This window comes from Ranitomeya imitator, chromosome 3 (genome assembly GCF_032444005.1).
Source record: "Ranitomeya imitator isolate aRanImi1 chromosome 3, aRanImi1.pri, whole genome shotgun sequence".
Classification (NCBI taxonomy): domain Eukaryota; kingdom Metazoa; phylum Chordata; class Amphibia; order Anura; family Dendrobatidae; genus Ranitomeya; species Ranitomeya imitator.
This window is the reverse complement of record NC_091284.1, coordinates 320,838,245-320,865,855: the sequence shown is the minus strand read 5'-3', so window position 1 is coordinate 320,865,855 and position 27,611 is coordinate 320,838,245. Positions and strand designations below refer to the sequence as shown.

General features: G+C 46.2%; 2 protein-coding genes across 4 annotated transcripts in view; both read left to right on the top strand.

Moving 5' to 3' along the window:
• EYA3 (EYA transcriptional coactivator and phosphatase 3) overlaps nucleotides 1–27,611 on the top strand; it is a 317,510-nt gene that overhangs the window by 148,039 nt on the left and 141,860 nt on the right. The window lies entirely within an intron of this gene.
• Nucleotides 8,370–12,875, top strand: LOC138669842 (uncharacterized). Its single transcript, XM_069756646.1, has 2 exons — nucleotides 8,370–9,407; nucleotides 9,502–12,875. Exons 1-2 carry the CDS (start codon nucleotides 8,771–8,773, stop codon nucleotides 10,242–10,244), a joined length of 1,380 nt encoding a protein of 459 aa, XP_069612747.1. The 5' UTR covers nucleotides 8,370–8,770; the 3' UTR covers nucleotides 10,245–12,875.

Genomic DNA, 27,611 nt, shown 5'->3' with positions numbered 1-27,611 from the left:
CTCATTTTTTTTTTTAAATCGAACCAGTGTCAGTTTATCTAATATATAATTGCCAATCGGCTGTCACAGCTTCCGGTGATTGTCGCTATCCCACAACACGGCTGGAAGGCCACAAATTGCGCCTCCACAAGTGACAAAAACGACACCGCTATTCCGTAAGGAGATCAGCGGCTGAAGCTTGGCGGGGGATTCAAATCCCGCGCAGCACCGCTCATTGGTTTGGCGCGGGTTTCAAATCCCCCGCCAAAGCCGCATGACACAGCTCGTTGGCTGAGATGCCCCTGGCCACGCGGCTTTAGCAGGGGATTCAAATCCCGTGTAGCACCGCTCATTGGCTCAGCTACCGGGGCGGGGATTTGATTACCCCACCAAAGCCACTCGGCGCCGCTCAGTGGCTGAGCTGTCCGCCGGCTGAGCCAAAGAGCGGCTCGGGATTCAAATCCCCCGCCCTGCCGGCTGAGCCAATGAGCGGTGCCGCACAGGATTTGAATCCCCCGCCAAAGACGGCTGAGTTTACGGCTATGTGCACACGTTGCGGACTTTCCTGCGGATCTGCAGCGTTTTTGACGCTGCGGTTCTGCAGCAGTTTTCCATGTGTTTTACAATAGCATTTGGAAAACCAAATCCGCTGCGGATGAAGCGCTGCAGATCGGGAGGAGTAAAGTGTGTGGGCGGTGACTGTGTGCGTGTCTGTGTGCGGGCAGTGGTGTGTCACTCTAGGGCTATAGAGCTGTCACATCTCCTGATGACAGCTCTATAGGGGAGATCATCGTGGGGCACTCGCTATTAATTGGACTGCGTCGGACAGGGAGTATACGGCTGGTTTATTTTTTATTTTTTGCAGAAATTAGGCATTGTTGTAAGTATTTTAAAGTATATTAAGAATATTAAAATACTTTTTTCTGGCTGTCTTTTTTTTTATTTTTTAATTCTTTAAGTTTTCAAGTAACAAGACAAATATATAAAAAAAACATACTCACAAACGTATCTCAAATGTGTACTGAATTCAGTAGATGGAGACTAAAATGTAAAATGTACTTGAGAACAAATGTTATCGATACAGGCTTAGCTGAGAGAAAACTAGTGAGTATAATGACAACAAATTCAGGTCTAGAGAAAATAGCCTTAAATTCCAGCAACTACCAAAGAGAAAAAAGAAAGGCTAGGAGATGTGACGGTAGGACTTGAAGTAGGCAATTATTTGTTGCTGAGGATTGAGGAAGGATATGAGGCTCATATAGATGGTTAATCGGGCTAATCGGTTGGACAGCAAAGTGATGGGCACGGCCACGGCATCACACTCAAAAGGTCTGGGGGGGGGACAGAAGTCAAGCAAAGTACTCCGACAGAGACAAAGATGTGTGTCGGAGGGAAGATCATCCAAGCCCTGTTGGAGGGGATGAAAATTTAATCCAGGGAAGCCAAGAGGTTTGAAACTTCTCATGGGTGCGCGTTTCCCAACGAGAGTTCTTCAAAGCGGTACAAGTCTTGAACCTTAAGAGTCCATTCTTTCAGCGTTGGAGGAGTTGGTTGCCTCCAATGTGTAGAAATCAGGTGTTTAGCGGCTGCCAATAAGATGGGGAACAACTCGTGTTTCCCTGGATTAAAAGTAGATGAGGGAAGGGAAAGTAATACATCTTGGGGAGTTAGATCTCGCTTCATTAGACCCATACTATGTAGAGATTTATTTGTCAGTCCAGAATTGTAATAATCTTGGGCAAAGCCAAAAAATATGTAATAAAGTACCTATGGATTGGGACCATCTCGAACACAGTGGGAAATCTGTTGGCCCTAAGTGGAACAATCGCTCCGTAGTTCTTTACCACCTAGAGAGAATTTTGAATGCGTTTTCTTGTAGTAAGATACATTTAGAGAACCCGTGAGAGTTAGCAAGTACCTGTTGAGATTCTTGGGGGATAATGTAATCTTTAACTCCGACTCCCAAGAAGAGACAGAGGTTTAAATTTGTTTGGGGTTTTGAGGAGGTTTGCATATCATTTAGAGACCAGTCTAGTAATTGGCAGTTTCAATCTAACCAAAAATTCAAGCCAGAGCAAATCAGGGGATTGTCTCTCAACTGATTTGAATTTTGACATGATGTGGTGTATATGGCTCTTCTGAAGGAAGTTGGAGGGTTGTTTTGCAGCATTGGTCGGCCAATTGTCGATGCAAGGAATCTGTTTGGACAGATATTGGGAAATTGTGACATTATGCAGGGATTCCTAAAGTCCAAAAGCATCTTCACAGTTAGGGTCCGTTAGCCAGGGGATGACTTTGAGCGGAATACTATCAAGAAAAAAGCAGCATGGAAGACTGTTTGGGATAAGGGCACGTCTAATAGATAAGGTGTTATGGGTTATGTCGTCTAGTTTTTGTTTTGGGGGGGTAACAGATGTCCAGAGGTAAAGGTCGGCCTCATTTCCCATCAGAGATAGTTCGAGTTGTGTGTTTAGCTTATCCGGGTTAGGTTTTAATAAGTTTATCCATCTGGCAAGGTGGATTGCTTTGTGATAAGTGCTGAAGTCAGGCAGGCCGAGACCACCCCTGCCTCTGGGCAGAGAGAGAATTTTTAGAGGAAGTCTAGCTTTTTTGTGTTTCCCCACAAATTGAGAAACCAATTGGTTAACCAAGAGGAAAATAAGAGTTAGGGAGAGTTATAGGTACCATGTTCATGATGTAAAAAATCTTTGGGAAAATATAAGATTTTATGACGTTGATCCTTCCTATCCAAGATAAATATGGTAGGTCATACTTCTTTAAAGGGAAGGTGCCACCAGTTTTCTTGTATTTTGTTTTTTGTGTGAAATTAAGCTTAAAATAGTAATTAAAATGTATTAATGATGTTTGCAAACATTTCTATATGAAAAATATTATATATTTTTCTACAAATATACATATTTACCACTAGGGGGAGCATTTTCCGATTTAGACCTCAAGCAGCTATAGTAAGATTTAGCAGCAAAAAAAATTGGGGCAGTAACTGCTGACATCACCATTTCCCTCCCCTTTTGGGTGGTCTAATATCCCTGGGGCAGAATGAAGAGCAGCATCACAGGGCAGCACCATTTTGTGTGTGATTGCCCTGTGATCGGCTATCACCAGCAGTTACTGCATCAGAAACACAGCTTGTTTCCAGAGGAGCAGAACACAGTGGGCTCAGCAGCATTTTTTGTGAATAACATTCTTGCCATCCCCCTTCCCCCACCTTAATCCCTGTCCTGTAGGCTGCCCTGCTCTCTCTCTCCAGGTGTCACCTCCCTCTCTGTAGGCTGTGAGTGCAGCTTATGGGAGATCACAGGGACTGTGTGTGAGGGGGAGGGGGAGACACAGCAGGAGAAGCACACAGGGCAGCCTGTGAGAGCAGAGGATGTGTGCCTGCTTGGAGTACAGAGGAGCAGTGAGGCCTTCTTCTGTCCTGTGATAGAGAGCACAGGGCTATAATAAAATGGCGGCCAGTCACACCTACAGCAGTGAATTGTGCAGCCCACAGAGGCGTGCCCAGCTCACTGCTAATGCTGTTGCAATGTTACAGATAGGGTCAGCGCTGGTCTATTATCTCCTATGTCCATGGGGTGCCGTAATCTGACACTGATAGTGCCCTGCTACTGCTGCAAAACCAAGATGTCAGCCCCCAGTGCAATCTTTAAACTCATATAACACATGAAATCTGTTTCACATGCATTTCAAACTTGCTTATAGCAGCATGTTATGCTACATTGCAGTGATTTATTAATGACCTACAAACGCGGTACCTTCCCTTTAAGTCCATTTGTAGGTTAGCTAAGAGGGAGGATATAGTTATATTTGTAAAGGGAGGAAGGGTCTGCCGTTAAATAGATTCCGAGGTATTTCAATTTTTCCAAGGGCCAATTGAAGGAAGTGTCTTTTTTCAGTACCGAAATATCTGAAATGTTTGCCGAGACATTTAAAGCTTCTGATTTGTTCATGTTTATTTTAAAATTAGAGATTTCTCCAAATTCGGCGAACAGCCATAAGTCTTGGGAAAAGATGATTTTGGGTTAGTGGTTAAAAGTAAAAGGTCATCAGCGAATGCAGCCGCTTTGACCTCTATCTTACCAACTACAAGGCCTCTAATGTCAGTGTCTTGTCTTATCTTCTCTATCAGGGTCTCCATTACAATGATGAAGAGGGCAGGAGAAAGAGGACAGCCTTGCCTAGTGCCATTTCGTATTTCAAAGGGTTCTGAGAAGATCCCATTTAACCTGACTCTGGCAGTTGGGTCCACGTAAAGGGACATGATAGCTTCTATGAAAGGGGGCGGGAAAGCTAATTTTTGCAATGTGCAGACCATGTATTGCCAACTGATCCTGTCAAACGCGTTTTCGGCGTCTGTTGACAGGATAGTTAGTGGCGTTTAGTTCTCCTTGCATAAGAAATGACGTGGAGGATCTTAACTGAGTTGTCTGTGCCCTCACGACTTTTCACAAAGCCCACTTGATCGGGGTGAATAATCTCACCCAGAACTCCATTGATTCTTGAGGCCAGTATCTTAGCCCACAATTTTAGATTGGTGTTAAGTAACGAAATGGGATGATAGTTGCTGCATAGGCTGTCGTCTTTCCCCTCTTTTGGTATAATGGCAATGTAAGCTTCCAACGCCTGACGAGGTGGGATCTTCCCTTCAAAGAAGGAATTAAAGAGATTTACTAGGTGGGGAAGGAGAATTTCAGAAATTTTTTTTTTTTTTAAAATTCGTTTATTAATTTCAGAATAAAACAAACATTACACAGATTGCATTTGTCATTGTCAGTTATACCACAGGATACAGATAATTACAGAGATATATCCTATCCAAAATTTACAGGGGTAATACATTGTGCATGTTAAGTCACTAGTACCTTATGAAATACCTATTATTAACTTTAACTACTTTAACCATCTATAGTAAGTCGCCAAAAGGAAAATCATACGCAAATCCTGCTCTGCAAACGATGTCCCCGAAACCACCCATCCATCTCCCCGCACACACATCTAGCCAGTATAGATTATATAGTATGATAAGAGGAGTTCCATCTACCCCAGATCTTTTCAAATTTACCTGGACATCCTCTATTTTGGTATAGTGTTTTTTCATACGGGATAATCGAATTCACCAAATCCATCCAAGCTCTAAGAGTCGGGGGGGAACCACCCATCCATCTTAATGCCAACACCTTCCGTGCCATGAAGAGTGTCTCACGAAGGAAGATCCCAGTATAGTGATCCCACGTTTCCGCATCCCATACCCCGAATAAACAGGTCAATGGCTCAAGTGGGACAGGAATCGACAATAAAGATGTTAGTAGTGTCGTCACCTCTTTCCAGTAATGTAGAACTACCGGGCACCTCCAAATCATGTGAATAAAATCTGCATCATGTGTACGACACCGTAAACAATCTGACGAGAGGAGGCGACCCATTTTGAAAAGTCGTGTCGGGGTCAAATATGTCTGGTATATAATATATAACTGGGTCATCTTATTGTTTACTGAAGGAGAAACTTTAGTTGGAGATTCCAAAATTTCCTCAGAAATTTTTTTTTTTATAGTAGCCTACCAGGAAATCGTCCGGACCAGGAGCTTTACCACTGGGGGTAATTTTTAATGTGTCTTCCACTTCTTTTAGCGTAACTTTAGCAAGAAGTGCATTACAGTCTTTAGAGGAGATTGTTGGAAGGGAGAGAGGAGCCAAGAAATTTTGAATTTTGGTTGTGGCCGTTGAACAGTCCTTCATGTCATCAGAGGGGGACAAATTATAAAGGGATTCATAATATTGGTGAAAAGTCTCAGCACTCGCCTTGGAGTCCACAACCCTCCTGTTTGTCTTAGTAAGGATACTTTGTATAAATTTCCACTCTTTTTGCTGTTTAAGCATCTGTGTAGTGAGCTTGTGGCTTCATTTACCATGCATGTAGAAGCGATGTCTGCAGTACATGAACAGTTTGGCTGATTTCACTTTTAACAAGTCTTTGAGTTTATTGCGGAGGGAAATAAGTTCCTGGTGAGACTCAATCGATCAAGTGGTTTTATGAATATGTTTTGATATATTAATTTGATGAAGAAGAGACAGAATTTCTTTTGTCTCTGTTTTTTAATATGTGAGCTTAATGAAATAACTTCCCCTCTGAGGACGGCCTTGTGTTTCCCAAATGATAGGTGTAATTTGGCCAGTATTAACCCCTTCATGACCTTGGGATTTTCCGTTTTTCCGTGTTCGTTTTTTGCTCCCCTTCTTCCCAGAGCCATAACTTTATTTTTCCGTCAATATGGCCATGTGAGGGCTTATTTTTTGCTAAACAAGTTGTACTTTTGAACGACATAATTTGTTTTAGCATGTCTTTTTCTAGAAAAAAAATTCCAAGTGCCGTAAAATTGCAAAAAAAGTGCAATCCCACACTTGTTTTTTGATTGGCTTTTTTTTACTAGGTTCACTAAATGCTAAAACTGACCAGCCATTATGATTCTACAGGTTAGTACGAGTTCATAAACACCAAACATGGCTAGGTTCTCTTTTATCTAAGTGGTGAAAAAAAATTCCAAACTTTGCTACAAAAAAAAAAAAAAACAAAAAAAAAAAGAAATTGTGCCATTTCCCGATACCTGTAGCGTCTCCATTTTTCATGATCTGGGGTCGGGTGAGGGCTTATTTTTTGCATGCTGAGCTGGTGTTTTTAATGCATTTTAATGCAATGTCGCGGCGACCAAAAAAAATGTAATTCTGCCGTTTCGAATTTTTTTTCTCGCTACGCCGTTTAGTGATCAGGTTAATCCTTTTTTTTAATTGATAGATTGGGCTATTCTGAACGCGGTGATACCAAATATGTGTAGGTTTTTTTTTTTTTTTAATTGATTTATTTTGAATGGGGCAAAAGGGGATAATTTAAACTTTTATATATATATTTTTTTTTCACATTTTTTTTTTTACTTTTTTTTTTTTTTTTTACTTTTGCCATGCTTCAGTAGCCTCCATAGGAGGCTAGAAGCTGGCACAACGCGATCGGCACTGCTACATAGCAGCGATCATCAGATCGCTGTTATGCAGCAGAAATGCAGGTGTGCTATGAGCGCCGACCACAGGGTACAGACCACACATATCCCACCGCTACACGGGAATGGGGAGAGTGGCCAAGTGCCAGAATAGGCGCATCTTCCAGATGTGCCTTTTCTGGGGTGGCTGGGGGCAGATGTTTTTAGCCAGGGGGGGGCCAATAACCATGGACCCTCTCCAGGATATTAATATCTGCCCTCAGTCACTGGCTTTACTACTCTGGCGGAGAAAATTGGGTGGGAGCCCACGCCAATTTTTTTCCGCAATTTAACCCTTTAATTTAATAGAACGGCCAAATTTTGCATATACACACTACTAACATTAGTAGTGTGGAATATGCAAAAAAAAAGTGATATGAGATGGTTTACTGTATGTAAACCATGTCTCATATCATGTTGGGTTTAGGAAGGAGATAGCAAAGCCGGTAATTGAATTACCGGCTTTAAAGCTATCTAGCGCTGTATGAAGTAATAATATATATACATATGTGTCTACTGACTATATATATATATATATATATATATATATATATATATATATATATATATATATATATATATATATATATATATATATATATATTTATTTTACCCCTCGCCACGACAGCACCCTACAGGAGAGAAGGATCTGCCCCACAGGTTTCCTGTTCCTGCGGGAACGACAGGACTCTAGAAGCTACAGAAATACCTGGGCATGCACGCCGCCTGTGCAGTCTCTTCGGAACGGCAGGGGCTGCAGCCTGGAAGCAGCGTCGGGGGAGTTCCGCTAGACGGCTCCCTCCTCGTCTGGGAGGCATACAGATGGCCGGGTCCGGAGAAAGCCGCCCGGCATCTGCATTATGCGGCGGCTTCAGCGTCGGAGTTCCTCGCCCGGCAGAAGGGGTGAGTGAGAGGAGCTTCCTGCATGGCGGTCCGGGGACTGGAGGCCGCTCCGCGCACGCTGACCGCCATTAGTAAGTTCACCCCGGAAGTACATGCTAAACTTCCGGGGTAAGCAGGCCGAGATCAGCGGTGGGAGTAGCGCGAGTTCGCGCATGCGCAGTACCGCTTAAAAAAAAAAAAAAAAAAAATGCGCTCTTTAAACTGGCTAACCACTGTTACCTGCGATGCAAGATGTCATCTCCAGGTGCCATGGATCCTGCAGCAGGAGACTCAGTTCCCTCCAAGGACCGCTCCAGCAGAGGATCATCAGATGCCGGTCGAAAGAGCGACACAGTGGATAAATCCAAAGGATCTCGGCCGTCTGATCCGGTAATAGAAAGCTTCACTGGGTGAGTTTATAACTCTGCCTATTAAGCTGACGCCGTCTCCCCTCCTTTCTGTCTCTTTCTCCTCTCGCTATGTCTTATCTGGATCAGGCCAAAAAACGACAAAAAACCAAACATAAAGAATGCGCCTTATGTAGCCAGCCCCTACCAGACTCATACCCCAAAAAACTCTGCAAAGATTGTATAGCAGAAACCACACAAGGAGCAGCGGTGTCTATTACGGACTTACGCGCCATTATAAGAGAGGAGTTAAAGGCTATGTCATAGGATAAACCACAAAAAAGTAAATCCAAAAAGCCAACACCTTTATCAGACTCTGATAGTGAGCAAGCCGTACTCTCAGATATCTCTATAGCCTCTTCATCATCATCATCATCATCATCTTCAGAAATTGAGGGACGTTCATGTTTCCCCTTAGATAGTGTGGATAATCTAGTGAGATCAATAAGAGACACTATGGGGTGTGAGGAAACAAAGGGCGCACAAACCACGCAAGATATAATGTTTGCGGGTTTGGCGGAGAGGAAAAGGAAATGCTTTCCAGTCATTCCAGCAGTGAAGGCATTAATAAAAAGAGAATGGGAGAAACAAGATCAGAGAAGTTTTTTGCCCTCGGCGTCAAAACAGAAATACCCGTTTAGTGACGATGAGTTACTTACGTGGACCAAAATCCCTAAGGTTGACGCAGCTGTTGCCTCTACCTCTAAGCCGTCCACATTGCCTGTTGAAGACGCGGGGTTACTCTCAGACCCTCTAGATCGCAAAGCCGAGTCGTCCCTTAAAAGATCCTGGGAGGCAACTACAGGCATATTTAAGCCAGCAATAGCGAGCACTTGTACCGCCAGGTCAATGCTCATCTGGATTGACCAACTAGACCAAAGCATTGAGAATAAAATGTCACGAGAAAAATTACGAGCTGCTATTCCCTTAATACGAGGTGCAGCAGCCTTTATGGCGGACGCGTCTGCAGATTCTCTCCGCCTAGCAGCTAGATCCGCAGGTCTGGTAAACAATGCAAGACGGGCGTTATGGATGAAAAGCTGGAGAGGGGACGCACAATCAAAATCTAAGATATGCGCAATCCCATGTGAGGGTGAGTTCCTCTTTGGAAAAACCTTAGACGACATACTCAAGAAGGCAAAAGACAGGAAAAAGGCTTTTCCTGATACCTCTATTGCCTTTTATAGGAGAGCCTTTAAGAGAAGGCCATTCGGCAAGAGAAGGCAGACGGACAGGTCGGCAACATGGTTCCCTAAGGAAGATAAACAAAGAGGTACCATGTTCAGAAGACCCAACCCCCCAAAAGACAGCAAATTCTGAGGATATAACCATTCTAGTAGGGGGCAGATTAAAATTTTTCACTCCCCAGTGGGAAAATATTACAACTAGTTCGTGGATTTTAAATATAATCAGAGATGGAATAAAATTACAATTCTCTCGCTTTCCCCACGAATCATATATTATAACATCTCTCAGCTCGCCTATACAACAGGAGGCCCTCGAGAGTGAAATCCAAACCCTATTATCAAAAGGGGTTTTAGTCCAAGTTCCGGAAGGACAGGAAGGTAGGGGATTCTATTCTCCTCTATTCTTAATTTCCAAACCCGATGGTTCATTCAGAACAATCCTAAACCTCAAAAAGCTTAATTCATTTATTAAAAATGATACATTTAAAATGGAGTCTATAAAATCCACCATAAAGTTACTCTTTCCAAACTGTATGATGGGGGGCATTGATCTAAAAGATGCTTACTACCATCTCCCTATTCATGACAGATACCAGAAGTTCTTCAGGGTAGCGGTGGCAATCAAAGGCAAGATTTGTCATTTCCAGTATGCAGCCATGCCCTTCGGCCTTTCTACAGCGCCAAGGATTTTCACCAAAGTGATTCTAGAGGTGATGGCTTATCTTCTCAAAAAGAGACATTAATTGTGCCCTACTTAGATGACTTTTTAGTCATCGGAAATTCAGTTTCTCAGTGTGCTGACCGTTTAGCTCATGCAAGTTTCATCTCTACAGGATCTAGGTTGGATAATCAATATCGACAAATCCAGACTGACTCCACTGTCACTTCAAGCATTTCTGGGGTTCCATCTAGACTCCATAACTCAAAAATGTCTGCTCCCTCAGGTAAAAATCTCACTCATCAGACATAAAGTCACAACAGCAATAAATAATCCTCACATGACCCTAAGAAAAGCCATGTCATTACTGGGATCTCTTATTTCCTGTATACCTGCAGTCCAGTGGGCACAATACCATACCAGGACACTGCAGCACCAAATCCTCCAAGAGGAAAGACGGCTACTTAGCTTAAATGCAAAGATAACGTTGTCCCAGGAAGTTTTATGTTCTTTAACGTGGTGGCTGGATTCTAACCATTTGATGAGTGGTGTTCCATGGGTAATAACACCATCTCATATTATAACCACTGACGCCAGTCCTCATGGATGGGGCGCTCATATGGGAAATGATTTTTGCCAAGGGTTATGGGACACTGAAGAATGCCACAACTCATCTAATCTGAAAGAACTAAATGCAGTAAGATACGCCTTATGTCATTTTCTCCCACATTTCCGGGGAAAAGACGTTCGAATCCTTTCCGACAACACCACCACAGTGGCTTATATAAACAGACAAGAAGGTACTCAATCAGAGACTCTGTCTTCCGCTGGGAAAATTCTGGATTTGGCAGAAAAACATCTATTATCCCTCACTGCAGTTCACATAAGGGGGAAAAACAACCAGCAGGCAGACTTCTTAAGTCGACATACCCTAAGGCAGGGAGAGTGGTGCCTAAACCATCATATCTTCCAACGGATAGTATCCCTATGGGGTTGTCCGCAAATAGACCTCTTCGCCACGAGAAAAAACAGGCAAGTCCAGAAATTTGCATCCCTATCGTTAGCAGATCATCCGGACATTCTAGACGCTTTCCAAACCCCTTGGCAATACAGTCTAGCGTACGCCTTCCCTCCGATAATATTGTTACCACAGGTTATTCGGAAGATCAGGGAGGATGGAGCGAGAGTTGTACTAATAGCACCATTCTGGCCCAAAAGGCCATGGTTCTCATGCCTACAAGCCATGTCGGTTTCGGACCCTTGGGTCCTCCCCTCGACACCCAACCTTCTCTTCCAGGGTCCGTTTCTCCACCCCCAGGTGGACAATCTCCATCTGACGGCCTGGAATTTGAGAGGCAGATGCTAAAATTAAGGGGATTTTCCGAGGGACTAATTGACACACTCCTCCAAAGTAGAAAACGCTCTACCACAAAAATTGATACAAAAATCTGGGAAAAAATTCCTACAGTTCCATAAATCTCCCAACACATCAGAAATTCCAGTACAATCTATATTGGAATTCCTTCAAAAAGGGAGGGAACTAGGTTTAGCTGTAAATACGTTAAAAGTTCATGTATCAGCACTGGGAGCCCTCTATGGCCATAATATTGTAGGAAATAGATGGGTATCCCGATTTATCATGGCTTGTGAAAGGATAAATCCTGTTAATATACCTAGAATTCCACCCTGGGATCTAAATTTAGTTCTACAAGCCCTAACAGACTTTCCATTTGAACCAATAGATTCAGTATCCATTAAATATTTATCACTTAAAACTGTCCTCTTGGTAGCACTGACTTCAGCCAGGAGAATCAGTGACATCCAAGCTCTTTCTATAGATCCACCTTTCCTGCTAACTTTTCAGGATAAGTTGATTCTTAAATTAGACCCTTCCTATCTCCCCAAGGTAGCGAAGAAATTCCATAGGTCACAAGAAATAGTCCTACCCACCTTTTTCAGTAACCCTTCCACTCCTGAGGAATGTAAATATCACACTCTAGATGTTAAGAGTAGTTTTAAAATACATTGAAAGGACCAGTAGCTGGCGACAGTGTAGGGCTCTGTTTATATCCTTTCAGGGTCACAAGAAGGGTCATGCAGTCACAAAAAGCACCTTATCCCGGTGGATCAGGGAGTCTATCACACTGGCTTATTCCGCGAGGAAAGAAAACCCTCCGGAAGGCATAACGGCACACTCTACCAGAGCTATGGCATCCTCCTGGGCCGAAAGAGGAGATGTCCCAATAGAAACCATATGTAAGGCGGCAACTTGGTCAGATCCTTCTACTTTCTATAACCACTATAGGCTTGACCTATCGTCAACTTCTGACCTAGACTTTGGCAGGACTGTCCTCAGCACGGTGGTCCCCCCCTAGGTGATGGTCTCTGAAAGATCTCCTGTAGGGTGCTGTCGTGGCGAGGGGTAAAAAGCCGGATTACTCACCGGTAATACTCTTTTAGTGAGTCCACGACGGCACCCTCTTACATCCCTCCCTATATTAATATAGTACTTACTATTGAGTAAAATTCTTTTAATCATACATGAGCAAATAAGTTTGAAAATGAAATAAACTATATTTGCCTAATACTGGCGGTCCTCCGGGTACTCTGAAATCAAAACTGAGGAGGAAAGGCGGACCGCCCCCTTTTATCTTTCTGTAGGTTTCCTGTTCCTGTGGGGCGGATCCCTCTCTCCTGTAGGGTGCTGTCGTGGACTCACTAAAAGAGTATTACCGGTGAGTAATCTGGCTTATATATATATATATATATATCTCTATCGATCTATCTATCGATCTATCTCTCTCTCTCTCTCTCTCTCTCTCTCTCTCTCTCTCTCTCTCTCTCTCTCTCTCTCTCTATCTAATTGTCTAAGGGTTTTTTTCCGTCTGTCTGTCTGTCCTGGAAATCCCTGCTCTCTGATTGGTCGAGGCCACCAGGCCTCAACCAATCAGAGACCGGCACAGCATGGCGATGATGATGTCATAAAGGTTGCCTCGACCAATCAGCGACGGGCACAGTCTGCCGCGAATTCTGGAATCATCATTGTCCGTATACTATGGGGACATGCATATTCTAGAATACCCGATGCGTTAGAATCGGGCCACAATCTAGTCTATATATATATAATTGTCTAAGGGTTTTTCCGTCTGTCTGTCTGTCTGTCTGTCTGTCTGTCTGTCCTGGAAATCCCGGCTCTCTGATTGGTCGAGGCCGCCAGGCCTCGACCAATCAGCAACGGGCACAGCGACGATGATGTCATAAAGGACGTAGACATCTCACGTTTCTGATTCAGCGACGGGCACAGTATTGATGTAGATGTCATAATGGTTGCCTCGACCAATCAGCGACGGGCACAGTGTGCCGCGAATTCTGGAATCATCATTGTCCATATACTTCGGGGACATGCATATTCTAGAATACCCGATGCGTTAGAATCGGGCCGCCATCTAGTCTATATATATAATTGCCTAAGGGTTTTTCCGTCTGTCTTTCTGTCTGTCTGTCTGTCTGTCTGTCTGTCCTGGAAATCCCGGCTCTCTGATTGGTCGAGGCTGCCAGGCCTCGAACAATCAGCAACGGGCACAGCGACGATGATGTCATAATGGTTGCCATGGCGACTATGTCATAAAGGTTGCCTTCGACCAATCAGCGACGGGCACAGTCTGCCGCGAGTTCAGGAATCATCATTGTCCATATACTACGGGGACATGCATATTCTAGAATAACCGATGCGTTAGAATCGGGCCACAATCTAGTATATATGTATTTGTCTAAGGGTTTTTCCGTCTGTCTGTCTGTCCTGGAAATCCCGCATCTCTGATTGTTCGAGGCCGCCAGACGAGCACAGCGACGATGTCATAAAGGACGTAGACATCCAGCGTTTCTGATTCAGCGACGGGCACAGTATCGACGTAGATGTCATAATGGTTGCCATGGCGACGATGTCAAAAAGGTTGCCTCGACCAATCAGCGACGAGCACAGTCTGCCGCAAGTTCTGGAATCATCATTGTCCATATACAGTACTACGGGGACATGCATATTCTAGAATACCCGATGCGTTAGAATCGGGCCACAATCTAGTATATATATATAGGCTTGAGAAAGGCTCAATGCGAGCCGAAACGTCGCGAGATGTGGGTCTGAAATAAACTTCACAGCTTTTTCACCTTCATAATCTATTGGAGTGCTGCCTTCCTTTTTTTTGATATATATATATATATATATATATATATATATATATATATATATATATATATATATATATATATATATATATATATATATATATGTACACACAGTATATGTGTTTTTTTTTTTTTTTGTTTTTTATTTTACACATGGATCCCTTGTATAGCCGTATGTTGGTTTTGCAAGCCTGCGAGAAAAACACGCAGTACGGATGCCATACGGATCACATACGGAGGATGCCATGCGCAAAATACGCTGACACACCCTGCCTACGGAGGAGCTACGGACCACTTTTGTGGGGACTTTTCAGCGTATTACGGCCGTAATATACGGACCGTATTGTCTTACGCTGATTGTGACTCCAGCCTAAAATAATCTCTCATACTAGATGGTGGCCCGTTTCTAACGCATCGGGTATTCTAGCATATGTATGTACGTCGCACACAGCCCACGCAGTATATAAACACAGCCCCCGCAGTATATAGCAGTGTGGGCACCATATCCCTGTTAAAAAAAAAATAAATAAAAAAGTTATACTCACCCCTTGGGATCCACCGAAGCGCCGGCGATAGGCGCGCGGCTGCCGCCATCTTCCGTTCCCAGTATGCATTGCGAAATTACCCAGATTACTTCGTGGTCTCCCGAGACAGCTAAGTCTTCTGGGTAATTTCGCAATGCATCGCTGGGAACAGAAGATGGCGGCCGGCGCGAGTGGCTCGGTGGACTACGGAGAGTGAGAATAGCAGGTTTTTTTTTTTTTTTAAATTATTTTTAACATTACTTTTTTTTACTATTGATGCCGCATAGGCAGCATCAGTAGTAAAAAGTTGGGGACGCACAGGGTTAATAGCAGCGGTTACGGAGTGCGTTACCTGTGGCATAACGCGGTCCGTTACCGCCGGCATTAACCCTATGTGAGCGGTGACTGGAGGGGAGTATGCGGGCGCCGGGCACTGACTGCGGGGAGTAACGAGCGGCCATTTTCTTCCGGACTGTGCCCGTCGCTGATTGGTCGTGGCTGTTTTGTCGTGACCAATGAGCGACTTGGAATTCCATGACAGACAGAGGCCGCAACCAATGAATATCGTGAGACAGACAGAAAGACGGAAGTGACCCTTAGACAATTATATAGTAGATTTTTCATATAGAAATGTTTGCAGACATTGCATTAATACATTTTATTTACTATTTTAAGCTTAATTTCACACAAAAACAAACTACAAGAAAACTGGTGGCACCTTCCCTTTAAACAGTTGGTGATGGAAACCCATATTTGTAACTACAGTGTCAAAGATGCTGAGAGACTTTATTTGTCTTTTCACTGGGCTGGATTTTTTGTGAACAGCTGAAGAGATGGATGGGACGGCTGTTTACCCTATCTCCTCCTCTGGCTCTAATCCATGTGGACAGAGACATCGATATATATATATATATATATATATATATATATATATATATATATATATATATATATATATATATATATATATATATATATATATATATATATATATATATATATATATATATATATATATATATATATATTAGTATGTATGTATGTATGATTCAAGATACAAAGAAGCTTTATTGGCAGGACCAAATACACATGGCAATAGGGATAGGGACTGTGGGGATGTTGGGTAGGAGCTGTAGGGAAAGTGGATGGGGGCAGATCCATTGTGGGGGTTATAGTCCATGGCATGGGGGAGGTGGATGGGGCAGATCCATTGTGGGGGCTATAGTCCATGGCATAGGGGAGGTGGATGGGGCAGATCCATTGTGGGGGCTATAGTCCATGGCATAGGGGAGGTGGATGGGGGCAGATCCAGGGTGGGGGCTATAGTCCATGGCATAGGGGAAGTGGATGGGGCAGATCCATTGTGGGGGCTATAGTCCATGGCATCATAATTCTCTTTCTCGCAGTCTATGACATTCGCTCACATACCGCGCTGCTATCTCCACTGCTCTCTCTTCTTCCCCCAGCAGGATCTATGTTTTCTCTTCCTCCTTCATGGTGATGAAGTCTGGGAAGAGATGTGAGAGTCTCCTGAAGTGAGTGTCCCTCACTGCTGAGTATTTGGAGCTGTGTAGCAGGAAGTGGGTTTCGTCCTCTATGGCCTCCTGGTCACAGTGTTGGCACAGTCTTTACTCCCTGGGCTTGTAGCTCTGCCTGTGTCGGCCACATTCGATGGCCAGACTGTGGGCACTGAGTCTATATCGGCTCAGGATCTTGCGGTCTCTGGGGTCCGGGAGTTTCTCCAGATATGGGGCCAGTCTGTAGTCTCTCTGTAGGCTCCGGTACATGGTCAGTTTCTGTGAGCTGATGATATCATTCTTCCAGTCACTGACATACCTCTCCTGGCCTTCGTCTGCCATCTTCCTAATTCCGGCTTTTGTCAGGTTGTTGTGATTGGTGTTCTGGTCCGGTTGGGTTTGGCTGGGCTGTTCCGAGGGTTCTGGTTTTTCTGTTTCACCTACATGTATCAGGGCTTTATGGTGATGGGAGCTTGGATTGCTCCTATGCAGGTGAGCCCGGAATGACAGCGCCCTCTTTAGAACTGTTAGGTGTAGAGGGAATCTGCCCAGCTCGGCCCGACAAGCACTGTTGGAGGTGCTCCGATGGACCTGGAGAAGGTGCTTGCAGAATTCCAGGTGGAATATTTCTGTTGGACTGGAATCCCACTTTGACCAGTCTGGGTAGGTGTGAGGACCCCAGACTTCGCTGCCATACAGGAGGATTGGGGCGATGATGGAGTCAAAGATTTTTAGCCAGACCCTCACTGGTGGCTTCAGATGGTAGAGTGTCCTTCGGATGGCATAGAAGGTTTTGCAGGCCTTGTCTTTGAGGGTCCCTATGGCTTGTTTGAAGCTCCCTGACCGGTGAATCTCTAGGCCCGGGTAGGTATATTTGTCCGTTCTTGTGAGGTCGCAGTTGTTGAGGACGAATGATGGGTGTTGGTCTGATCTTCTTTCTCCTCTGGAACACCATGGTGTTGGTTTTCTTTAGGTTGTCTGGTAGAGCCCAGGTGGAGCTGAATTTCTCTAGGATTTTCAGGTTGTCCTGAAGGCCTTTCTCTGTTGGTGACAGCAGCAGCAGGTCATCTGCATACAGCAGGAATTTCACCTGAGCGTCGTGGAGGGTGAGACCTGGTGCTGAGGAGGATTCCATGGCGGTAGCCAGCTTGTTGATGTTGAAGAGCGTTGGACTTAGGCTGCAGCCTTGTCTGACTCCGCGGCTCTGCTGGAAATAAGCCGTTCTTTTACAGTTCACACTCAAGCTGCAGCGGTTCTCGGTGTAGGAGCTTTTGATGACATGATAGGTCTTTCCTCCTATTCCGCTCTCCAGCATACATACATACATATATGTATGTATGTATATATATGTGTATATATATATATATATATATATATATATAATATATATATATATATATATATATCTATCTATCTCCTTGTAGATTTTAGACATATCTATATATATAATTGCCTAAGGGTTTTTCCGTCTGTCTGTCTGTCTGTCTGTCTGTCCTGGAAATCCCGGCTCTCTGATTGGTCGAGGCCGCCAGGCCTCGACCAATCAGAGACCGGCACAGCATCGACGTAGAAATCCCGCGTCTCTGATTAATCGAGGCCGCGACCAATCAGCAACGGGCACAGCGACGATGATGTCATAAAGGACGTAGAAATCCCGCGTCTGATTGGTCGAGGCCGCCAGGCCTCGACCAATCAGCAACGGGCACAGCGATGATGTCATAATGGTTGCCATGGCGACGATGATGTCAAAGGTTGCCTCGACCAATCAGCGACGGTCAAAGTCTGCCTGGCGGCCTCGACCAATCAGCAACGGGCAAAGCGACGAAGATGTCATAAAGGACGTAGACATCCTGCGTCTCCGATTGGTCGAGGCCGCCAGGCCTCGACCAATCAGCAACGGGCACAGCGACGATGATGTCATAATGGTTGCCATGGCGACGATAATGTCATAAAGGTTGCCTCGACCAATCAGCGACGGGCACAGTCTGCCGCGAATTCTGGAATCATCATTGTCCATATACTACGGGGACATGCATATTCTAGAATACCCGATGCGTTAGAATCGGGCCACCAGGCCTCGACCAATCAGCAACGGGCACAGCGACGATGATGTCATAATGGTTGCCATGGCGACGATGATGTCATAAAGGTTGCCTCGACCAATCAGCGACGGGCACAGTCTGCCGCGAATTCTGGAATCATCATTGTCCATATACTACGGGGACATGCATATTCTAGAATACCCGATGCGTTAGAATCGGGCCACAATCTAGTATATATATAATTGCCTAAGGGTTTTTCCGTCTGTCTGTCTGTCTGTCTGTCCTGGAAATCCCGGCTCTCTGATTGGTCGAGGCCGCCAGGCCTCGACCAATCAGCAACGGGCACAGTGACGATGATGTCATAAAGGACGTAGAAATCCCTCTTACATATATATATACTAGACTGTGGCCCGATTCTAACGCATCGGGTATTCTAGAATATGCATGTCCCCGTAGTATATGGACAATGATGATTCCAGAATTCGCGGCAGATTGTGCCCGTCACTGATTGGTCGAGGCAACCTTTATGACATAATCGTCGCCATGGCAACCATTATGACATCTACGTCGATACTGTGCCCGTCGCTGAATCAGAAATGTGGGATTTCTACATCCTTTGACATCATTGTCGCTGTGCCCGTTGCTGATGATGATGAGGCCGCCAGGCCTCGACCAATCAGAGACGCGGGATTTCCAGGACAGACAAAGACAGACAGACGGAAAAACGCTTAGACAATCATCTATATATATAATTGCCTAAGGGTTTTTCCGTCTCTGTCTTTCTGTCTGTCTGTCCTGGAAATCCCGCCTCTCCGATTGGTCGAGGCCGCCAGGCGGCCTCGACCAATCAGCGACGGGCACAGTATCGACGTAGAAATCCTGCATCTCTGATTGGTCGAGGCCGCCAGGCCTCGACCAATCAGCGACGGGCACAGCGACAATGATGTCATAAAGGACGTAGACATCCCGCGTCTCTGATTCAGCGACGGGCACAGTATCGACGTAGATGTCATAATGGTTGCAATGGCGACGATGATGTCATAAAGGTTGCCTCGACCAATCAGTGACGGGCACAATCTGCCGCGAATTCTGGAATCATCATTGTCCATATACTATGGGGACATGCATATTCTAGAATACCCGATGCGTTAGAATCGGGCCACAATCTAGTATATATATATACACATATATATATACTAGATTGTGGCCCGATTCTAACGCATCGGGTATTCTAGAATATGCATGTCCCCGTAGTATATGGACAATGATAATTCCAGAATTCGCGGCAGACTTTGACCGTCGCTGATTGGTCGAGGCAACCTTTGACATCATCGTCGCCATGGCAACCATTATGACATCATCATCGCTGTGCCCGTTGCTGATTGGTCGAGGCCTGGCGGCCTCGACCAATCAGACGCGGGATTTCTACGTCCTTTATGACATCGTCGCTGTGCCCGTTGCTGATTGGTCGCGGCCTCGACCAATCAGAGACGCGGGATTTCTACGTCGATGCTGTGCCGGTCTCTGATTGGTCGAGGCCTGGCGGCCTCGACCAATCAGAGAGCCGGGATTTCCAGGACAGACAGACAGACAGACAGACAGACGGAAAAACCCTTAGGCAATTATATATATAGATACACATATAGATTGAAGAGACATTATAGATACATACTTACATAGTTTGACCATATGTACAGAAATAATATATTTATATAATACTAGCTGAAGAGCCCGGCGTTGCCTGGGCATGGTAAATATCTGTGGTTAGTTATAGCACGTCACTTCTCTTATTTTCCCATCACGCCTCTCATTTTCCCAATCACATCTTTAATTTTCCCCCTCACATCTCTCATTTTCTCCCTCACTCCTCTCATTCCCCCCTAACACTTGTCATTTCGACCTCACATCTGTCATTTTCCGATCACTACACTATTTTCCCTCACTCCTCTCATTTTGCACTCACACCTTTTCATTTTCACCTCACACCTCATTTTCACCTCAGTATATACATGTTTGTCATCTCCCTTATATATAGTATACACCTGTATGTCATCTCCTGTATATAGTATATACCTGTATGTCATCTCCCCTGTATATAGTATATACCTGCTGTGTCATCTCCCCTGTATATAGTATATTCCTGTGTCATCTCCTATATATAGTATATACCTGTATGTCATCTCCTCCTATATATAGTATATACGTGTATGTCATCTCCTCCTGTATATAGTATATACCTGTATGTCATCTCCTCTATATAGTATATACCTATGTGTCATCTCTCCTGTATATAGTATATATCTGTGTGTCATCTCCCCTGTATATAGTATATACCTGTGTGATCTCCTGTATTAGACCTCGTTAACACGTTATTTGCTCAGTATTTCTCCTTCGCCTCATTGGGGGACACAGGACTGTGGGTGTATGCTTCTGCCGCCAGGAGGCTGACACTAAGTAAACTTAAAAAAAAAAATATTAGCTCCTCCTCCATCGTATACACCCTGACACTGGCTACCAGAGACTCCAGTTCATGCTTAGTGTCTCAAGGAGGCACATCTCTGGGTCCTGGATCGATGGACCCGATTTTTCAACATCTTTGAATTGAAGGGGCGACGGACCTTTTTGAGGGTCCGATCTCCCCAAACCATCAACGGGCAAGTACGTGCGATTTTCTCCACGTATCCTTCCCCGCGACGTGGGATTCTTCACCGGACTTAGCCCTGACCACCCTGGGGTACCTAGACTCCAGGCTGTAAGATGTCCGTGTGTTCCCCCCTGAATTCTACACCCCTGCGGTGTTAGCTGGGGTGGTGGACGGTCCCTCTCCTTATCCTGGGGATAATGGAGATAGGGTTCCTGCACCGTCATTGGTTCTACCCCTCGATAGTGCGGTATGATGGGGGGGCTCCTGGCATTACCTGCGGGGTCCGGCGGCTGTGGCCTCCGGGAGTGCGGTGCCTTTTTTTTCAGCGCTGCTGAGGCCGGCGTCTTGGTGTGGCGGCGCTGCGGCGTGGTCCGGTGCTGCTGCGTTGGGACTGCTGCGCTGCGGCGTGATCCGGCGCTGGGGCGTTGGATCTGTGGCGCTGCGGCGTTGTCCGGCGCTGTGGCGTTATGTCGGGCGACGCTGTGGCGCAGATACGCTGCAGCGTGGTCCGGCGGCGCGCGGCGTTAGGATCAGCTGTTCTCCCAGAGGCATCGGCTCTGCCTGGCCGCTTCGGGCGTGGAGCAGCTTCCTGGAACCGGGACTTCCGGCCATCGGACCGCGCTGTGGGGCTCCACCCCTTCCGGCGCGTCACTTCCGGTTCCGGCTCTCCTCGCTCTAAGGGGGGAAAAATTGAGGCCCCGGCTTCGGGCCTGCTCCAGGCCGCAGCATCGTTTGGCGGTCCCTCCCCCCTAAGGCCTGCTATGCATATAAGACAGCGCTTTTGGGCTCAGCATCATGCTTTGAGGATCCATCTCGGTACTCGTGGGGACACAGGACTGGGGTAAGTGCTTCTCCCTCCATCTGGCTGAAGCATTCCTTTTTTCCCAGTCTCTGGCCCTGGGTATAGCATTACGGATCATTATGTCTAGAAGGGTTAAGACTCACACGGTTCTTTTTACCAGTTGTGTATCTTGTAGTGCCCTTTTTCCGCACGCCCAAAGTAATCGCCTCTGTGAGGCCTGTGACCCTGAACATGTCCAGGAGCCCCCCCCTGCCAGTCCTCCAGTAGTCTCTCCAGCTCCGGTCCCTCAGCCAGATGCTGTGGTAGCTCCTCCGGAATGGGTCACGTCCTTGTCACAATCCATGGCGTCCCTTACTGAAGCGATCAAATCACTGCAGACCCCGGCGGTTGGGACCGGTAATCCGCCTGTCTCAGAGAGGGCCTCGGGGTCTCAGGAGTCTGCGGCCTGCAGGGGGCGCGCTCTCACTCGACAGACGCATGGAAAGCGGATTCGCAAAGCGTCTCCCAGGCACTCAGGTGCTTCCGCATCCTGGAGTTCCGTATCTCGCTCTCCTTCCCCTGCAGAAAGCGGTGAAGTTGAGACTGACTACGAGTCAGAAGGGTCTCTTAATTTTGATAAACCTGGGTTTCAGGAGTCAGTAGACAGCCTAATTGAAGCTGTCAATCAGTCTTTGGGGATAGAAGATGAGCTCGTCTCTTCCTCTGATCATAAGGTCTCATTTAAGCGGTCTAAACGGGCCCCTAGGGTTTTTTCCTCTCATCCTGAGTTCGAGGACCTCATTCGACGCAATAGGGAGCACCCGGACAAACGCTTTTCAGGGCAAAGGGCTCTGAAGGCTAGGTATCCTTTTGCTTCGGAACTTTGTAGTGATTGGGCAGAAAATCCTTCTGTAGATCCTCCAGTGTCCCGTTTAGCCTCTAACACGTTACTATCTCTCCCTAATGGCTCATCGATTAAGGATCCTACGGATCGTCTTATAGAGAGCTTGGCTCGTTCCGTCTTTGAGGCCTCAAGCTCAGCACTTTTTCCTTCTTTTGCGGCAACCTGGGTTGCCAGGGCTATGATATCTTGGTCTGACTCATTATCTAAGGCTCTCCAGGAAGGTAATGTGTCAGCAGAATTGGCTGAAATGTCTTCTCAGGTAGCTATGGCCGGTAGCTATCTGATTAACGCATCTCTGGATGCGGCAGATTGTGCTTCCTCGGCTGCTTCTAATGCTATTGCCATCAGAAGGGCCCTTTGGTTAAGGTCCTGGCGGGCTGATTCTACCTCTAAGAAATCTGTTACATCCCTGCCGTATCAGAGTGGTCGTTTGTTCGGAGAAAAGCTGGATCAGCTCATTTCTGACTCCACAGGAGGGAAAAGAAAATTCCTTCCTCAGCAGAGGGCCAGACAGCCTTTTCGGCGCCATTTTCAGGCTCGCTTTAGAACCTATCGCTATGTCAGATGGGCACCAGCATCAGGTTCTCCTGCGCAGGGTCGGCCCAATCAGGACCGAGACGGTCGGACCCCTTATTCGGCCAGTCAGGGGGGAAAAATGCGTCCCCAGTCTTCTAGATCTAGAGGATCTAGGACGCAAAGATTTTCGGCCAAGTGACTGGAGGCCTCTTCCGGGCATCTCCAAAAGGGTAGGCGGACGTCTACTTTTATTTCGCCAGGTCTGGCTTCAGGTAATCCACGACCAGTGGGTGGCAGAGCTCATATCTTCAGGTTACAAAATAGAGCTGGTCTGCCTTCCTCCTCCCCGGTTCTTCCCATCCCGTCTTCCCAAGTGCAAATCTCTTCGTCAAAGCTTGTTCAATTCCATAGAGTATCTCCGTATCAGCTGTGTCATTTCTCCTGTTCCAAAGGAAGAAAGATTCCAGGGCTTTTATTCCAATCTTTTTGTAGTGCCCAAAAAGGATGGAGCAGTGAGGCCTATTCTAGATCTCAAACTCTTAAACAAGTTTGTCCGCGTTCGACACTTTCGGATGGAGTCTCTGCGGTCGGTCATCGCCTCTCTGGAAAAGGGAGAATTTTTGGCCTCAGTAGACATTCAGGATGCTTATCTTCATATTCCCATCTTTCCGCTCCATCAAAGATTTCTCCGGTTTGCCGTAAACAATCCACTTCCAGTTCACGGCATTACCTTTCGGACTGGCTTCCGCTCCCAGGGTGTTCACAAAAGTCATGTCGACTGTGGTGTCCATTCTGCACTCCCAAGGTATAGTTGTCTTGCCATACCTAGACGATCTGCTGATCAAGGGTCCGACATTTCAGTCTTGCAAGGAAAATGTCGACATCACTCTGGACACCCTTTCCCGTCTAGGTTGGTTGGTAAATTTAAGGAAGTCATCTCTACGGCCGTCTCAAAAAATCTTTCTTAGGCATGACCTTCGACACCTCTCAAGCCTTAACTATCCTTCCCCAGGACAAGGTCCTAGCCCTTCGGCGGGAAGTGAGGAACCTTCTACAACCATACCCTCATACGGTTCGGTCCGGGATGAGGGTGTTAGGAAAGATGGTTGCAACCATAGAGGCGGTTCCGTTTGCACAGTTTCATCTTCGACCCCTCCAACGTGCAATCCTATCAGCATGGAACAAAAATCCTCTCTCTCTCAACCGCAATTTTCGGTTGTCTTTTCAGACCAGACAGGCTCTTGCTTGGTGGCTAAACAGCTCATCTCTTCTCAGGGGGAAGCACTTTCCCCCAACCAATTGGCTAGTGGTCACAACAGATGCCAGTCTCCTGGGTTGGGGAGCAGTGTTCTTCCATCACAAAGCTCAGGGACGCTGGTCTCCTCGGGAATCAGAACTCCCCATCAATATCTTAGAGATTCGAGCGGTCCGGCTAGCCTTGTTACGTTTTCACCATCTTCTGGTGGGTCGCCCTGTCCGGATTCAGTCGGACAACGCTACAGCGGTAGCCTGCATAAATCACCAGGGGGGCACCCGCAGCAAGGCAAGCATGCAGGAGGTAAAACTGATTCTACTCTGGGCGGAGAGAAATCACTCTGTGATCTCAGCGGTCCACATTCCGGGCGAAGAAAACTGGGCGGCAGATTTCCTAAGCCGTCAGGGTCTAGCCTCCGGGGAATGGTCTCTCCACCCCGAGGTATTTTTGCAGATATGCCATCTTTGGGGAACTCCAGACGTGGATCTAATGGCGTCCAAGGTGAATGCCAAGGTGCCCAGTTTTGTCTCTCGGTACCGAGATCCCCAGGCTATCGCCGTGGATGCACTGGTACTGTCTTGGAACCAATTTCATCTCTCTTATCTGTTCCCTCCTCTGGCACTGCTCCCGAGAGTAATCAAGAAGATCAAATCAGAGAGAGTGCCGGCCATCCTGATCGCTCCGGATTGGCCACGACGGACCTGGTATGCAGACCTGGTACAACTTCTAGCCGGGGTTCCTTGGCGGCTCTCCGATCGGCCAGATCTTCTATCTCAAGGGCCGATCTACCACCAGAACTCAGAGGTCCTACGTTTGACGGCCTGGCCGTTGAATCTTGGGTTTTAACTCAGGCTGGTTTTTCTCAAGAAGTGGCTGATACCTTGATCAGTGCACGTAAGTCCGTTTCGGCCAGGATTTATTATCACACTTGGAAGGTGTTTCTTTCCTGGTGTAGAGAACGCGGGCTGCCCCCTTTGCGTTTCTCCGTTCCTAACATTCTATCCTTCCTTCAAGCAGGTCTGGATTCTGGGCTGGCTCCGAGCACCCTTAAAAGGCAGGTTTCGGCTTTATCAGTACTTTTTCCAACGCAGGATTGCTCCTAATCGTCAAGTCAGAACTTTTTTCCAAGGAGTCGCTCATAAGGTCCCTCCTTATAAGACTCCTTTGGAAGCTTGGGACCTTAATCTGGTCTTAAGGGCTTTACAGGACGCTCCTTTTGAGCCTCTTCAAGAGGTTTCTTTGATGTTTCTCTCTTGGAAAGTTGTATTTTTAGTGGCCATAACGTCCATAAGACGGGTATCGGAGCTGGCAGCTCTTTCTTGTCGTCCTCCTTTTTTGCGATTTCATCAGGACAAGGTGGTGCTCAGACCAGCTCCATCCTTTTTGCCGAAGGTTGTTTCATCATTTCACATTAATGAAGATATTGTTCTGCCCTCTTTTTGTCCGGCACCTACGCACCGTGTAGAAAAGGCTCTCCATACGTTGGATCTGGTGAGGGCTCTGAGGAGGTACGTTTCCCATACGGCCCCCTTTCGCCAGACGGATGCTCTGTTTGTCCTTCCGCAGGGTCGCAGGAAGGGATGCGCGGCTTCAAAATCTACCCTGGCCAGATGGATAAGGGCGACCATTCAGGAGGCTTATCGCTCCATGGGCATGACGGTTCCGGCCGGAATCAAGGCTCATTCGACTAGAGCAGTGGGGGCTTCCTGGGCCGTTCGGCACCAGGCCTCAGCAGAACAGGTTTGCAAGGCTGCGACCTGGTCTAGTCTGCATACATTTGTCAAACATTATAATGTCCATTCCCAGACCTCTGCAGATACAAGTCTGGGTAGAAGAATTCTTCAAGCGGCAGTGGCGCATTTATAGACAAACATTATCTGGATGTCTTTTTCTGATGAGTGATTTTTCCCACCCAGGGACTGCTTTAGGACATCCCACAGTCCTGTGTCCCCCAATGAGGCGAAGGAGAAATAGGGATTTTTGGTTACTCACCGTAAAATCCTTTTCTCCAAGACGCTCATTGGGGGACACAGCTCCCTCCCTGGTAGCCTTATGGCTGCTTTGGTTATATCTGATTACATTAGTCAGTAGGATCTTTTCTAGACATAAAGTTTCTGTATTTATGCTGTTATATTATTTTTTGTGTTTTCTTTTGTTCTCCTACTGCTTTTTGCACCAAACTGGAGTCTCTGGTAGCCAGTGTCAGGGTGTATACGATGGAGGAGGAGCTAATTTTTTTTTTTTAAGTTTACTTAGTGTCAGCCTCCTGGCGGCAGAAGCATACACCCACAGTCCTGTGTCCCCCAATGAGCGTCTTTGAGAAAAGGATTTTACGGTGAGTAACCAAAAATCCCTATTTTTACCTCAGTATTTGTAAGATAAATTGGCAGCCTGATAAATCCCCAGCCAACAGGAAGCCCTCCCCCTGGCAGTATATATTAGCTCACACATACACATAATAGACAGGTCATGTGACTGACATCTGCTGAATTTCCTATATGGTACATTTGTTGCTCTTGTAGTTTGTCTGCTTATTAATCGGATTTTTATTTTTGAAGGCTAATACCAGACTTGTGTGTGTTTTAAGGCGAGTTTCGTTTGTCAAGTTGTGTGTTGAGTTGTGTGTGGCGACATGCATGTAGCGACTTTTGTGAGATGAGTTTTGAGTGGCAACATGCGTGTAGCAACTTTTTGTGTGTCGAGTTGCATGTGACAGGTTAGTGTAGCAAGTTGTGTGCAGCAAGTTTTGCGCATGGCGAGTTTTGCGCGTGGTGAGTTTTATGTCTGGTGCCTTTTGAGTATGTGTAAGTTTTGTGTAAGGCAACTTTTGCATGTGTTGCAAATTTTGTGCATGTGGCAATTTTTCCGCGTGTGCAAGTTTTGCGTTTGGCGAGTTTTCCATGAGGTGAGTTTTGCACCTGTGGCGAGTTTTGCGTGAGCCTAGTTTTTGCATGTGGCGAGTTTTGCGCGTGGCGAGTTTTGAGCGGCGACTTTTGTGTTTCGACTTTTATGTGGCGAGGTTGGTGTATGTGTGGTGAAATGTGTGCTGAGGGTGATATATGTGTTCAAGCACGTGGTAGTGTG

Excerpts from the sequence above, each read along its gene's own strand:
- LOC138669842 (XM_069756646.1), top strand. The coding sequence starts at position 8,771 with ATGGGGTGTGAGGAAACAAAGGGCGCACAAACCACGCAAGATATAATG. Across the intron at positions 9,408-9,501 it reads ATGCGCAATCCCATGTGAGG|GAGAGCCTTTAAGAGAAGGC; the intron begins GTGAGTTCCTCT and ends TGCCTTTTATAG.